At 52.7% G+C, this 16041-nt stretch overlaps 1 protein-coding gene across 1 annotated transcript in view; it reads right to left on the minus strand.

Moving 5' to 3' along the window:
• Nucleotides 1-16041, minus strand: part of SLC22A3 (solute carrier family 22 member 3) — a 63024-nt gene that overhangs the window by 13978 nt on the left and 33005 nt on the right. The window contains exon 6 of the mRNA XM_070417381.1: nt 79-176. Coding sequence (XP_070273482.1) covers nt 79-176 — 98 coding nt within the window. The remainder of the gene's footprint in view (nt 1-78; nt 177-16041) is intronic.

A 16041-nucleotide genomic window follows, 5' to 3' on the forward strand; every position in this document is an offset into this window, starting at 1 on the left:
GGGCGACCCCACCCGACGGAGGGAGGGTTGCGTGTGAATTTGACACAGGCTTTTGAACCCATCACAAGCCAAACTTACCAAGCAAACATAAGAATAAGGGTGCACTTCCTCATTTGGGGAGTTCTCACCAGATCTAAAAAGGACGGATTACTAACTTCCTCATCGGTGACGGTGATCTGCACAAGAGAAGCAGATTTCAGTGGCAACAGACAGCAAGACACCCTGCGTATCACAGACCTGTCAGTGACCAGGGGCACAGCTACCCACCCATGAGCTCCCGGGCTGACCCGGCCTGGCACTATCACATCCTAACCCCGAGGCCCTCTAGGTAAACTCACGGAGAGGACTCAGTGGTTGCTACGCTGAGAATCCAGTCTTAGCTGATATCAGCGGTGCTGTAAGCTAAGATGCTTTGAGCAGTGGTGTCTGTGAGTCAAATACAGTGGTGCGTTTATTAACATTAATTGGAGAAAATGAGCATAAAAGTGGTCAAAGCAGGTGGGAACCAAACAAGTGATTCTTCATCTATGAAAGCCTAAAACTTTATGTTGACAAATAAGATAGAGTAACGTCAAGTTCAAGGGTGAGCGTGGCACCACAGGTGCCATTTTGTTTCTGTCTGTCTAGCATCTTTCTGATCCAGAAAAATTCAGCTCATCCCTTATTTGGCCACCCAAGAAGTTGGCCTTTTCTTTAATCCAGTGAAGCCAAGATTGCTGTTTGACTCCGATGAGTAAGGTGCGCTAAAAAAAAGCCCAACAGCAAAGCCTCCAGAACCGCAACTGCTGCCGAAGGAGCCATTGCCCAGTGACCCCTCCACGCCCCCGCCTTCCCCCAGTGACCCGGTTTCACATGTCCACGAGCTTGCAGATTCTGCAACCTCTGCTCTGAGGGCCCTTAGACCTCCCAGTCCCAATGTCCCCTCCACAGGGAGGCCTTTCCTACCCTCAGGAAGGACCAATGACTCCAACCTGTGCCCCACTCACCAGACCTCTGACCTTGTACCTACCACCACATGCTCTGCAGGTCCAGGTCTCTCTCTCCCTCCATGAGCCCAGTGCCTGGTGTTCAACCATGTTCGGGTGATGACTGAGTGTTGAAACAACAGGACGAGTGCCCTGACCATGGCTGGACCCTACTGTTTGTTCAACTCAACTCCAGCTCTGGCCCAGATTGAGTGGAAATCAGGGCAAATTTCCCCCAAGTCTTTGAGCCCAAAGTCCCTCTACCAGCAGTCACAGGAATTTGAGTGAATTCACACTGAGAGTAAGTGGTCTGTTCTAAATATCATGCTCAACGAACGGTCAACCAAAGGTTAATACCTCCTGCCTGTGCTCGCTCCAGGGAAAGGCAAACACACACAAAAGAAGCCCGCAAACAAATGCCTTCAGATCACGTTGCTTTCCCAAGTCTTTCCAAATGTTGTACTTGTCCTATACCAAGACACACACTTTTCACATCTTAACTTCTCTTAAGTTGGGACATGTCCTCAACTGAGCTGATAAGAAAGCAATGTGTTATCATTTAAATAGCATGTTTTTTCTTATTTATATCTAGAGGCCTGGTGCACGAATTCGTGCACCGGTGGGGTCCCTCGGCCTGGCCTGCGGGATCGGGCCAAAACCGGCTCTCCGACATCCCCCAAGGGGTCCCGGATTGCAAGAGGGCAAAGGCCAGGCCGAGGGACCCTGCTGGTGCACGATCAGGGCTGGGGAGGGAAGCGGGAGGTTGGCCAGCCAGGGAGGGACTGCGGGAGGGACCCAGGGCATATCCGGCCCGTCGCACTCAGTCCCCATCGGCTGGACCCCAGCAGCAAGCTAACCTACCTGTTGGAGCGTCTGCCCCCGGTGGTCAGTGCACATCATAGTGAGCAGTTAAGCGGCCTTAGCATATCATTAGCATATTACACTTTGATTGGTTGAACGGCCGACAGGTCGACTGGACACTTAGCATATTAGGCTTTTATTATATAGGATAATGACATGTCTTAAAATCAAGAGTGTCTTAGAGTCAATGAAACAGTAACAGCTTCCATGACCTGTGGGAAAAGACTCCCAGTTGACTCTACCACCCATTCTTCTCTTCTCCCTTTTGAAAACAGAAGCCCCTGGATTTTAGCTGGGCGCAGGGCTGCCCACCTGCTAGCCTCTCCTTCACTAGGGGTGGCCCTGTGACCAGGATCTCAGCACTGAGGTGGAAGCCATGGGCACAAGTTCTGGGTCCCATGCTTTAAAAAGGAAAGGGCTCGCCCCTCACTCTCTGTCCTCCCTTCCTGAGGGATGGAAGAAGAAGATGCCGGTGGCCCACTTCAGCCATGAGCCCTATCACAGGTGATGGGGAAACAAGACAAATGGACCCTGGGTCCCCAAAGGTCTCACCGAACACGGCCGCCCTCCAGAGCCGGGCTCCTCGCTCTGGGAGTGCACGTTTGAGAGAAAAACACTTCTCTCTCTTTTGTCACTATGTTGTCTGGGTCTCTGTTTCAGCTGCAAGTTGACCTGTATGTACCTTACCTGACACAGTGCCTACTAAGATGCTCAGGGAATTAGTGAGGACGTGGAGGGCTCGGCTACATCTTAGCAGCCACACTCCACCCAGGAGAGAACCAGTATAACGACAAAGACGCCTGTCAGCAGAGTCGCGAGAAGAAAACCATGGCTTGAGATTGTTACTAGTAAGACGGTGTCTGGCCGACACAGAGCCCTCCTGTAACACGAGAGTTCTGGATACATGACCAGGAATTGTGCTTACTGTCAAAGTCTGTTTCAGTTGGTTTTCTGCCACGTGTTGTCAAAAGCAGAACTACCTGGAGAACTTAGTCCAGAACAATGCTTTAATCACCAAATATGTTAGGCAAAATAATTTTGTATTGGATAAAATAATTGCTTCGGGACTCTCGTTCATTCTGTAAAAATATTTGGGATTGGCCTTCATTTCAAACTTTGAAGATTTAAGAGCACGCAGTCACATGATCGCTGCTCTCCCCTTGAAGCACAGGTCGGATGCCTAAGGTATATCCTCCCCCAAGAGAATGTGAAGAGCCGATGAACGTGAAGGTCACTGAGACCGTAAAACCAGGCTTGCCTGTGCAGTGAACGCGAGGATTAACAGTCCTGCCAAGCAAGGGAGAGCTTGGCCAGTTGATGAACAAATCCAGCTGGTCTTCAATTCACCAGCACGTTCTCCGCAGTGACGCACACACCCTGAAACACGACCCACTTTCTGGGCGTCCCGGGACCTCGGAAGCCAAAAGCTGTGTCTCGCGTGGCATCCAGCCAGGAACGACTTGGCAGCTCCAGTGCCGGCGGCCGAGCCTGGGAACCCCTCACCACTTCCAGCTCGACATTCTGAGTGGAACTGTGCTTCTTTTCTGTCGCCAAAGGGTTGGCAAATTTCACCTAGTCTAAGCCAGACACACAAAAAATAGAAATGCTACCTCGAGTTATTAGATGTCCTTTTAAATCCACTTTATCACGACACAATTTACATGCAATAGAATTCAGCAACTGTACGTGTTCACTTGAATGAGTTTGGCAAATGTTAGAGTTGTGTAACCCCCCCACCAGCCTCGTGACATGGACCATCTCCAGAACCCTAAAAAGTCTCCCCTGGCTCTTTGCGGGCGACCCTCTCCCCGAACCCCAGCCCGGCGACCCCTCCTCTGCCTTCTGTCATGGCAGCCTGGCTTTTCTAGAACGCCACACAAAGGCAGCCATACAGTATGCGATGCCTTGGCTCCCGGCCTGGCATTGCATTTCGTCACACATTTACGCCACCTGAGTGGTGCGTGCCCACTTTAATTTGGAGCAAAGGGAGATGGGGAATGCTCTCGGTAGTATTTGTGTGTTTGGGAGGCTGGTTGCCTAGCAACGCCCCTCGTACAACAAGGCCTTGCCCCGGGCTCCACGGCACACGCTGGTTCCCTTTTACTGATTCACAGAGCCGATTGCTGTTTGCTCTGCCCGTCTCTTCACGGCCTTGATTCTGCCAAGACTTTTGTCTCATGTCAACAGTGATGTTCCCCACGCTAAACGAGCACTTCACCGTCTCCCCTTGATTAATGCCGCTGTTTACAAGTCTCCCCAGGGCCTTTCTGAAACATTTCTCCTCGCTGACATTTTAATTTAAGTTGCCAAGGAGGAGAAAGACGTGATAAACGGCCATCTGGCACAGCGATGGTGCTCCTGACCGGGGCAGGTTTCTGGTGACAAAAGGCAACCCACTGAGGTCAGGCCAGAGACATGCTGTTTCACTCAGAACATTGCTTTTCTTCTTCTTTTTACTTTAAAAAATATTTTATTGAATTTATTGGGGTGACATTGGTTAATAAAGTTATATAGGTTCCAAGTACACGATTCTATGGTACAGCATCTGTGTACTGCACTGTGTGTTCACTCCCTCAGCCCGAAGTCAAGTCTCCTCCCATCACCGCTTACCCTCTCTTACGCTCTCCCACCTGCCCCACCCCCGTTCCCCCGGGAATCGCCACATTGCTGTCTGTGTCTTTGAGTTTGGGGGTTCTTTTGGTTAATCCCTCACCTTCTCCACCCAACCTCCCCCCCCCCCCCCCCCCCCCGAGACAGCTGTCAGTCTGTTCTCTGTTTCTGTGAGTCCGTTCCTTACCTCTATGAGCCTCAGTTCACTCCCTGCAGTAGACTTTGGGCGATTACCAGATACTAAGAGGGAAGAATCCGCGGGGCAGCGCGGGCAGGGAGAGGGCAGGGCAGGGGCTGCATGGCCGGCCTCGCAGCTTCCTCGGGTTGTTCTCAACACGTGGGTTTTCCATCCGTCCCACGTTTCACAGGAAAAGGTGAAGGCTGCTGAGGGGGGACGTGTCTGTCCTCGGTCTCACCCGGTGGTCTAGTTCGTTCCCCACTTCCCCCGCAGCCTCTGCTCCCTAGAAGTTTTGCATCTCTGAGCATGCTGTGGAAATAACATGTCACTCAGGACCTGGGGTCCACGAGCTTGGAGGAGCGGAGCTCCCTGAGGTTAGACTACCAGGGTCTTCCCTACACGAGTGGGGGGTGGAGACGGGCAGGACCAGGAGCGCACGGGACTGTGGTGCACTGTGTCCCCTCCTCCTCCTCCTGGTCGGCCCCTCAGTCAGGCAGGAGCCAGCACCCGCGGGCCCAGCAGCGGGCACTGGGCACCGCCGCGCTCTGGCCTGCTTCTGGGTGGCAATGGTGCCACCTGTCACCCATAAAAGAGAATTCGCCAAGTTACTCATGGTGTTTTGGGAACTTCTTTATACTTTAACACAAGAATAGATACGATATTTATCATTTAAGGGCTCACATGATAAAGAAGTAGCCACATCAAAATGATCAGGAGTGTTCCACGCTTAGTAAGTAGCTAAGAGTAAACCCTGGCACCTAGGTGAGTGTTGTCCAAGCAAAACATAACATGAGCCACTCACATGTGTTCAATTTTCCAGAATTTAAAAAATAGGTTAAAAAGAGCGCAAAATTCATTTTAGTATGTTCCATTTAATCCAATCTATCCAAAATATGATCATGTCAGCATGTGATCCACATGGCACTATTGCTACGATGGGTTCCATGCTCACGTCACACGGAGCCTTTGAAACCTCCTACGTGGTTGACACAGCTCAGCTCCCAGGAGCCACGGCTCAGGGCTGCAGGGTGGCGCGAGGCTGCTGCATTGGACAGAGCCGGTGGCACGACCTCGGGCCCAGCCAGCTCCTTCGTTAGGAGAGATCTCTGTAGAGAGGACTTGTACTCCATCCCCGGGCGCTGGCCTGCGGGCGCCCTGCCCCGCCCCCCTCCCCACCGGGCACGCTGCCCAGAGCAGCACAAGGGCCTCATCCGGGTCCCAGGAGGGAACCAAAGTGCAGCCTCAATACTAGCAAAGGTCAGCGGGTGGCAGCTGGGGGTCATGTGTTGCAACATTTATTTCTTAAAAACAAATCTGAACGGGTTTGGGGAGAGGTTAACATAGAAGAAAGAAGAACATGAACTCTGAGTTCTGAAACTCTCAGCCCAGCCCGCCCGGCGGGGCTCAGTGGTTGAGCATCAACCTATGACCCGGGAGGTCAAGGTTCGATTCCCCGTCAAGGGCACATGCCCGGGTTGCAGGCTCCATCCCGAGTAGGGGGCGTGCAGGAGGCAGCCGATCAATGATTCTCTTGTTGTTGATGTTTCCCTCTCTCTCTCCCTCTCCCTTCCTCTCTGAAATCAACAAAAATATATTTTTTAAAAACCCAACAAAATAAAATAAAACTCTCAGCCTACAGACTCGGAACTTGGGGGGAACATGAAAATTTGCTGAATGGATTGGAGTCGGCACATCCCCGAACCCCCCGGGAGCGCTGGGCGGCGTCAGTGCTCATTGGCGACAGAGAAGCTCTAGCCAGCCGACCTGAGGGGACCCCAGGCCTCAAACACAGAGACATGGTCCACCCACAGACCTTACTAGTGAGACGGGGTTGTGTGAAGAGGGAGCAAAGCAGCGCCAGTGGTGGCAGCCGGTGATCTGACCCATCGCAATGAGCACCCAAACCGCCCACAGACAGGCCCGCTTTTCGGAAGGCGCTGCGCGCCACCTGGCTCCTAAGACCCACATCAGCACCTGTTTCGTGAACCTAAGGAAATCCGAAGAGTGAAAACAGCGTTCGGTGTGTTTTGCACGAGTCATTACAGAGGCAGGAGCACCCGCAGTGCGAGAGGGGGCCCCCAGGCTCCTCCCCGGGACCTCACTCAGCCCCTCAGCCTCGTCCTCCGGAGCTCGGCTGGGTGAGCGCCTGCGCTGTGCCTTCTGCATGGTGTGCACCGTTAGCACGTGGCCCAACGTAACGGCTTCCTCCTACGCCCTTCCGGCCGAAGAAAGGTTTCGGGGCTTTGGTCAGTGCTCAGAGGGTGGGGAAAGCTGTCCCCACCCAGCCAGCCCTTAGCACCATTCGCTGCAGCCTCCTGAGGCTTCAGAAAAGGTCTTACAAGACACAGTCTTTAACAGGATGAGGAACACACACACATACACACACACACACACACACACACCCCACCGGCCTTTCCCCTCGGGGCGGGAATGTTTGCCTCCAGGTCTGCCAGCTCCGCCTCTTCCAGGCAGCCAGGTGCCCGCACAATTCCAGTAACAGGGCAACTGACTTCCCCAGGGACACCTGCCCAGCCCGGCAGGGTTGGCAGCCCTTTCTGCACAGGCCAAGGACAGCCAGGGGCACCCCAGGCCTCCCACACAGGTGCCAGGGCCACACGAGGGCGAGTCCAGGGCATCATCTAGAGCGAGCAGGCGGGGCTGCTGCCTGCTGTGTTCCTGCCCGTCTTTTTCTCAGGAGACGGGCCTCTTCTCCTTCCCTTCAGCAAGTGGCCGTGGTCCCTATACAGCCCGCGGCCTCCTCAGCGCTGGGCCCACAGGCATCGATCTTCTCGGAGGGTCTGTCTACACCCCTGCCCTGCGCTGGCCCCAGACGCTGGCTGCGCCTCGGAGAGGCCGGGCTGCCCTGCGGGTGCTCGTGTCCACGGGCCCCACCAGCTCTGTCCCCACATCGTCTTCCTTCTGCTCCCAGCGCCCCAAGTTGTGACCTCTGACTGGGAAACGGGTCTTCATTTATTTTTCCATATGAACTTTAAATTGTTTATGCTTTGATCAAAGTACTATTATTTTTTACCAGGTATAAAGGCGAAACTTCTCTTTTGCAATCATCATTTGAATTGAATCGCATTTATCTTCCTAAGTCAGGGTTTTGAAAACGGAAACTTGTATTCTTAATAGTTTTTTCTTTTAAAGGAGATCTGTGATGGGACTCATTAGCACTGTTTACCAAATAGTTTTGGTTCCCACCCCGTTCCCGGTTCCCGGGGTGCGATAGGGTTGCACTTCTTGGCCCCTGGTGACTGGGTGGGGCCACCGCCCCGAATCGGCCAAGAGCTTGTGAGCATTTAGTTGCTGCAGCAAGACCCTCGGGCTCTGCCTGTTCGCGGGGTCCGGGCAGTGGGGGTGCAGACAGTCCCCGCTACAGTGAGGAGCCCACCCCGGCCATGTGGCCCCGACAGGCTCAATCACTTGTTGTTTCGAACGAACAATAGCTTGGTGGTGTTTGTTACACACATGCCCAGCTTCTCCCGAGTGAGAAAAAACCATCGATTTCTCAGGTTTATTTTAAAACCCTGTGGTCTACACCTGTTTCTTGATAGGAATGTATTATGCTGAGTACGAAGGTTCTCTTTTGAAGTAATTGAACTAAGACTGCTGGACTTAAATTTGAGAAAATGGCAATTTTTGTGATTTTTGTCTGTTTCTTAGAATTAGTAAGTCCTTGGGATGAGATCACACCAGTAAAAGTGAAAGAAAATGAGGGCTATTTCTACTGCATTTAAAGTGAATTATAATGAAGAGGCACTAGCACTTTATCACAGGCATGAACCAGAAAGAGGAACACCGACGGCCGGCTGAAGCTTGGAGCTGAGAGGTATGCCAGGCCCACGGAATGAAAAAGTTAACAAAGCAAATTTCAGCCTCCACGGCAGATCTAATGAAGGTACAGGAGGGTCTAAAATCATGGTCTCTTTTCACATTTATGACGTGCGCTCAAACACATCACCTCCATTTGAGAGGTACAGAGGGCAGGCTTTTGTCTCAGAGATAAATTCTCATTTTTTAAAAAGAAACACTTGATTATTAGGGGAACATTCAGGCTTTTAATATATAATCAGTTTAAATTGATTTCAGAGAGAAAAGAAGAGGGAGAGATAGAAACATCAATGATGAGAAAGAATCACTGATCATTGGCCTCCTGCACACCCCCTACTGGGGACCAGCCTGCCACCTGGGCATGTGCCCTGACCGGGAATCAACCGTGACCTCCTGGTTCGACCACTGAGCTACATCAGCCGGGCCTGATGTTCAGGCTTTGAATAGCACTTGCATTTTATTTCAGAGATGACCAGTTAGAGAACAAAGTCCAGAATCAGGAGTGTGCTTTAGAGGCTAAGGGTATGGGGTGCTTCCTAACAGAAATATAGTCCTCTTTTAGGGCAAGAGCGTGAAGATGCCTGGCTAGTGGTTGTATATGAATCTGAGCTCCGAAGGAAACAGGTGGCGTATCACCTGTTTCTGTGGCCACGGGGGCGGCACAGGTGAGCTGCCTTCACCCGTAACACGGGCCACCTGTCCCTCATCACAGCCCAGAGTCTGTGTTTCAGCTACTGATGGTTGGGTTCCTTAAAGGCAGTCCACAGGCCCTAGGCGGTGAACTAATTTAGACTCAAAAGTGTGAACTTGATACGTGATGAGTCTGTTTATTAGATGGTGCTCAGAAACTGACTCATGAGATGAATAAAGGTGGGTCCCTCCCTCACGCTCAGAACAGGGTGCACTCCAGAGGGACTAGTGATGAACTCTGCACTCCGGGAAAGATGACGGGGACCGAAACGAGTCCTGAGCGTGCCCGTTAGAGCCCTAAGCTCATAGCAGAGAATCTGTGGTCTTTGGGCGCAGGGGGTCACTTAAACAAAACCCATAAAACAGTCAACAGGCAACAATCCTCACTCACTTGACCTTATCAAATCAGTTTAAGGATTTGGGGCCAATTAAAAAAAATAGGCAACGTTAATGGGGAGTTACCATTGGAGGGAGGATGCTTGCCACATCTGAAACCAACAAGGGGATGTGTGGATCCAGAGGTGATCCTATAGATGGGAGGGGGCAAAGCTAATTCAATAAACCCACGTCCAGGAAATCCCATACGCACGGGCGAGGGCACGGGTGGCCACCCACGAGGAAGAACCTAAATAGCAAAGTCACAGGCACCAAGACGTGCTGACTCGCACCAGGAACCAGAGACGTGCAACCGAAAACACGCAGGGGGCTGGGCAAAATCAGAAGCTGCCAAGGACCCAGTGTGGATGTGGGCAAAGGGGACACGCAGTGATGCAGACAGAGCTGCGTGGCCTTGCTGAGGGCACTGAGCTAGTGGGCATCCGGGCCCAGCAGCCCCACTTGTGGGCATCGTCCTCCAGGGACCTCAGAACCGTTCCGATGGGACACGTGTGAAACCAGACACAGATTCGTTCCCATGATTAACAGGCGACTGGCCGATATCCATTAGAATATCTTTCTATTTCTTTCCATTAGAATATCTTGATAATCAAACACGATCAAAATGAAAACACACCGAAATGATTTCCAAGCATGACACCTAAGATTTGAGCTCTTCTTCAACTTCCAATGCGAGGAAAATTTACATTTACTTCTGTGAAGCGTGCCTACGTGGGGAACGTGAGCACAGTGGAGTAGGGGAGGCACTGTTAGTAACTGGGAGACGGAACAGCTCAGAGAGAACAAGGGAGAGCTGCGAGGGGAGACTGGGGAGACACAGCACGTGGACTGCGTGTGGGGAGACTGCGTGAAGGTGACTATTATTCAGAGGTTGTTTAAAAAGTAGGTCTTTTAAACACAGTGCTCAGTAGCTATTTGCTGAATAAAAACATGAACAAATGATGATAAACTCCTGCTGCCTTGTGTGGATCAACACAGCTCTGCCTCTGGGACCGCTCTCCTCAGTTACATGTAAGCGGTTTTTCCCAACACGCGGGGCCAGAAGAAATACCCAGTAATTCCGTTTGCAATGGGAAAGGCACGCTCACCGCAGCGATTGCTAACTGGCTTGCTGAACTGAGGAGCTAGCTGGTTAGTCTCAGAAAAGTGTGCCGACCGCAGAACTGTGGCGAGAAAGGAAACTGTAAGAAACGCCGCGTGAACTGGTTCCGATATTTCACCCAATTGCCACCGAAAGGTGTTAGAGAAACTGTGTACCTACAGCACGTAAATGTTACAGCTTGCAGAGGGAATCTGGAATAGTCTTTAGCGAAGTGAGCCCAAGTGAGGTCTACAGGGAAGTGTGGTGGCCGGGTGACTCCACATGACCAGCGCACGAGGGCAAGTGCTTGAACTCATTGCACTCTGTGCATGAAGATGACCGTGCTGAGCACCCGTCCAACAGGCTCCCGCCGCCCGCCCGCCTTCCTCAAGCTGTCCGTGGTGTGTTGGCTCTGAAACGTAAGCAGGAAAGAAACTGGGTTCACCTGTGAGAGACAGTGAGGCAAGTGTACACCGCGTGGCTCAACTCCTCCTGCTTGACGTGCGGAACTTGTCCTGAAGGTCAGTGAGAGGGCAGAACGTCATGGACGTGAGTGCATTTTATTGAATCAAATAGAATGAATCTCAGAAGTTGTTGTCAAGAATCCTGTGTGTGTCGAAACCGGTTTGGCTCAATGGATAGAGCGTCAGCCTGCGGACTGAAGGGCCCCAGGTTCGATTCCGGTCAAGGGCATGTACCTTGGTTGCGAGCACATCCCCAGTAGGAGGTGTGCAGGAGGCAGCTGATCGATGTTTCTCTCTCATCAATGTTTCTTAACTCTCTATCTCTCTCCCTTCCTCTCTGTAAGAAATCAATAAAATATATTTAAAAAAAAAAAAAAGAATCCTGTGTGTGTCAAGACTCTCAGGGGCCCCTGAGACCATCGCATGACCTCAACTCCGAGCTCAGGCAACAGCTGTCCAGCAGATGGTCGAGTCCAAGCTTATTTGTACTTGTAAATCCGTGACTCTTGTCCCCTTGGAGCATGAGGACTTCTGGTTGATGTCAAAGAATTTAATGGTTGCCCACGTGATAGGAATTGCGTGTTCAACTTCTGTTCATGGAGGCCACATGATGACACAAATTTACTATGAACTTAACCCCTTTCAACTCATTAGTCATTACTAATCACAACTGCATGTACCTTCATCTGAAAAACACAGTACATATTTTGCCGTGGCTGATGTGGCTCAGTTGGCTGGAGTATCACCCCATGCACCGAGAGGTCGTGGGTTTGAGTCCCGGTCAGGGCACATACCTGGGTTTGCGGGTTTGATCCCCCGTCAGGGTGCGCACTGGAGGCAACTGATGGATGTATCTCTCCCACATCAATGTTTCTCTCTCTCTCTCTCCCTAACCCTCTCTATAAAAAGCAATGAACATCTCCTCGGGTGAAGATTTAAAAAAAAACAAAAAGCAGCACACGTTTATCCAAGACGTAAGCCTGGGATGCAAATGGCTTCTGCACTTTTGCAATGACTCCCTGGTCCCCAGGGGCCATTGGGACAGACTGCCACAGGATTCCTCCTTCAACTCCGGGGCTGAGGTTACAGCTGCTGTGACAGCGTGTGTTACCGATAACGTGACAGTCTGCTCACCAGGGTTTCCCCCCGGCCACCCTCCACGCCGGGTGCTAGGGATGATGACAAACGTAGCTTTTATGTAAACGCCTCCTCCAGCAGAAGTGTCCGAGGTGCAGGCCAGTGTTGGTTTCCCCAACTTCCCTACCTTCTCCTGAAGGGGATGAGACTTCTCCGGCCTGGAAGGCTGGCTTCACTCAGCCGCCGTAGGAGAGGTACACTCATTATTCGGGGGAGAAAGGTCTTCCCCCTCACCCCCCGTCAGGCCCCTTTGCTGTGCATTAAACCCCACTTCCTTCCCCCAATGGCCCCAGATTCAAAGAGAAGAGAAGTCAGTGCAGGTTCCAAACCTACTAATCCAGCCATGACTGGGTCGGTCCCAGGGGCCTGCTCCTGTTTCTATCTGTCCACATGAAGCAGCGTTGCTATGGTAGCATCGCCTGGATGCTCCTCACCCAGCCTCTGCCAGATATACCAGTAGCTGCACTTTAATTTTTTTAAATATGTTTTTATTGATTTCAGGAGGAAGAGAGAGGGAAAGAGACGGAAAAATCAACAGTGAGAGAGAATCATGGATCGCCTGCCTGCCTGCCGCACGCCCCCCACTAGGGATTGAGCCCACACCCCGGGCATGTGCCCTGTCCCGGAAGTGAACCCTGACCTCCTGGTTCATAGGTCGACGCTCAACCACTGAGCCCGCCGGCCGGGCTGCATTTTATTTTTTCTAGGGAAGGAGGATCTAGCCCAGTGATGGCGAACCTTTTGAGCTCGGTGTGTCAGCATCTTGAAAAACCCTAACTTAACTCTGGTGCCATGTCACATATAGAAATTGTTTGATATTTGCAACCATAGTAAAACAAAGGCTTATATTTTTGATATTTATTTTATATATTTAAATGCCATTTAACAAAGAAAAATCAACCAAAAAAATAGAGTTCGCGTGTCACCTCTGACACACGTGTCATAGGTTCGCCATCACTGATCTAGCCCCTCGTGCCGTTCACACCATCTTCCTGGGTGGGACCTCGGAGCTGAAACAAGCAGATCTCGGATCTCTGCGCATTTCCTCTCTTACTATTTAGCAGTTTCCTCCTGTTGTAGCGACAGGAGCACATCTGTGTCCACCTGGGGAATGCGCATGCTTCCCCTGCTCCCAGCCCGAGTCTCTCAGTGAAGAAACGCCATTTCCTGGCGGGTGGGGGACCCAGGCAGCCGTGTTGTCATGGTAACAGCCGCCCTGGACCAGGAGGAACGCCCGCGAGCTGGACACACGGGTTTGGGAGCTGGGCCCTCGTCGCCTCCAGAGCGGGGACGGCTCCCACAAAGAGCTCGAATGTTCTCATTCAGTCAAAAGAGCGGTGTTTCCTCATTCACGCACCGCAGGGAAGCGCAGTAATTTGGATGGCACAAGCCAGTTTTGCCAAAAGCCAGGCGGGGAGGGAAGGCAAGAACAAAACACTTGCAAAGCCGACTGCCTTCCTTTCTCGCACACACTGAGCAGGCGGGGCTGTGCTCTCAGCAAAGGCTCAAGGAAGCAAAGGCAAACTTCAGTTACAGTTCACGGCAGAATGACAACCATCGAGGCAGGCATTTCGCCACGCCCACGGCAGAGCCCCCGAGGGCAGCGTGACAGCCGTTTGTGGGGCTTCTTCCTTTGGTTTTAGCTTTTCACTGGACTCTGTTTGTGTGATGCCCCCAGGACTCGAGCCAGGCAGGAGGCAGGGAGGCCCCGGCCCTGCAGGGCAAGGGTCAGCCTTTAAGAAGGAAAGAGGGGGAGCCCATGACCCTGGTTATGTAACTAACTAAACAAGAATGAAGTGACCCTGAATGTCACTAGGTAGGGCCTGGAGCTCGGCCCTGTGTCATAACCCACAGCCTTGGGGTTGGCGGCGTCTCAGCTCTCAGCGCAGGGAACTCAGGGAGCGCTGGGCGGGGCGGGGGGGGGGGGTAGGGGGAGAGGAGAGGAGGGACTTTGGCTCTGCCCAGCCCAGAACTGACCTGTTCCCCCAGGGGGAAGGCCGGTGCGGGGGAGGGGACACCCTCCTGTCTTCTCTGGCTGGCCCTGCCCTCTATGGCCTGGAACCCCCTGAAGAATGGCACCATCATCAAGAAAGAGGGCACAGCACTGAGCTTTGGGGCAAGGGATGAGAGAAGACGCAAGCCCGGGGTCCTACTTTGGGGAGAAAGAACAGGCAGAGACGGGCGGGGCCAGGCCCCAGTTAAACAGGCCCAAGTTGAGAGCCAGAGTGAGGACTAAGGGGTCTGAGCGAGCTGTGTACGTTAAATACGCACAGGCTCTCATAGGCCTGACACACAGCAGTAAAGTGGTTTAAAAAGTGAAATATCACTTTAAATAAAGGCTGTAAAAGTGTGGGAGGGAGGGAAGGAGAGAGGGAGGGAAGGAGGGAGGGAGGGAAGGAGGGAAGAAGAAGAAAACTAGGAGTTGAGGGAGAAAGAGGGAGCTTGGAGAACCCTGGGCTCCAGCCTGCATCCAACCCCGGAAAATGCTGGGTCCCACCTGGGGCAGCCAGGCACCTTCTCCTGGGAGGGGCTGGTGACATGGCAGGAGCTGATCTTTGGCACCTTCCTCCGAGCACAGCCAGGAAGGTGAGGCCTGACCTAGTCACAGGGCCACCCCTCGTCTCAGTTTGCCTGCGACTCTCAGGTGAACGCCAAAACTCCCACATGCCAGGAACCCCCAATGCTGGGCAACGGGGGGCAGTGGCCGCCCACTCGCCACCACCTGAGCCCTCCAGTTGTCCTGGGGGCTGTAGCTCCAGCTCCTCGTTAGTGACTATCACACACACAGGACTGCCTGGCGGCCACACACAGGGCTCACAGTCACACACGCTCTCTGCGCTCAGCTCCCGTGGGTGCGTTCCTGGAAGAGTTAAGCTTCTGACGAAGGTCTAGCCCAGTGATTTCAACAGGTTTTGGAAGGGGAGGCTGAGGGGGGAGGGGAGAGGCCTGTCCCTCCAGGGGTCCTCCCTCTAAGTGCTCCCCTCGGGCGGGCGAGGCTCTGCTTGGCCCCGCCAGGCTGCAATCTCGCTCTTTAAGGGACACGCCACTGGGTTTCCACCTGGTGCTCTGGAACACCCCCCTCACTACCTGTCCGGGCCAAGTGGGAGTCCGCCGGCCTGGAGGTGTTCGCCTGAACGTCCTCCCGCGGAAAGAACTTCTAACCAGCCGCTCGGGGAGGACCCGCACTCTGGGTTACCAGCCCAGCTGGACTGTTCCCATGGCTTCCTTTTCTATCTCAGCGTAAGAAGTTGTCCCTTTTCCTGGCGTTCGCATGCATTCCAGAGTAGTCTCAACGGCAGTGGCATGTGCATTACAGCGGTCACTTTTGTGTGTCACTTTAAGGCTTTGCTGGCAGAATCGACAGCCACTGTGTGGAATCCAGGAGCAAAGAATGCCCCCTGTTAGGGGAAAGCACTGCGTGAGCTCCCAGTGGCTTCCTGTCTCATGTCTTTGAGCATTTTCCTGACTGACACCGTTTCCCTCTTGACACGGGGCTACACTGGTGCCCTGTCTGGTACTCCCGGGGCCTAACTTACTTTCTCTGGACCATTTAAAAAAATATATATATTCTTACTGATTTCAGAGAGGAAGAAAGTGGGAGAGAGAGAGAGAGACAGAGAAACATCAATGATGAAAGAGAAGCATTGATTGGCTGCCTCCTGCACACCCCACACTGGGGATCGAGCCCACAACCCGGGCATGTGCCTGACCGGGAATCGAACCGTGACCTCCTAGTTCATAGGTCGATGCTCAACCACTGAGCCAGCCGGCCGGGCTCTCTGGACCTTTTGAAATAAATTCTATGCAGACAGTTTTCAAGTCCCA

This window comes from Myotis yumanensis, unplaced genomic scaffold (genome assembly GCF_028538775.1).
Source record: "Myotis yumanensis isolate MYYU_CA2020_CCGP unplaced genomic scaffold, mMyoYum1.0.hap1 SCAF_6, whole genome shotgun sequence".
NCBI classification, from domain to species: Eukaryota; Metazoa; Chordata; class Mammalia; order Chiroptera; family Vespertilionidae; genus Myotis; species Myotis yumanensis.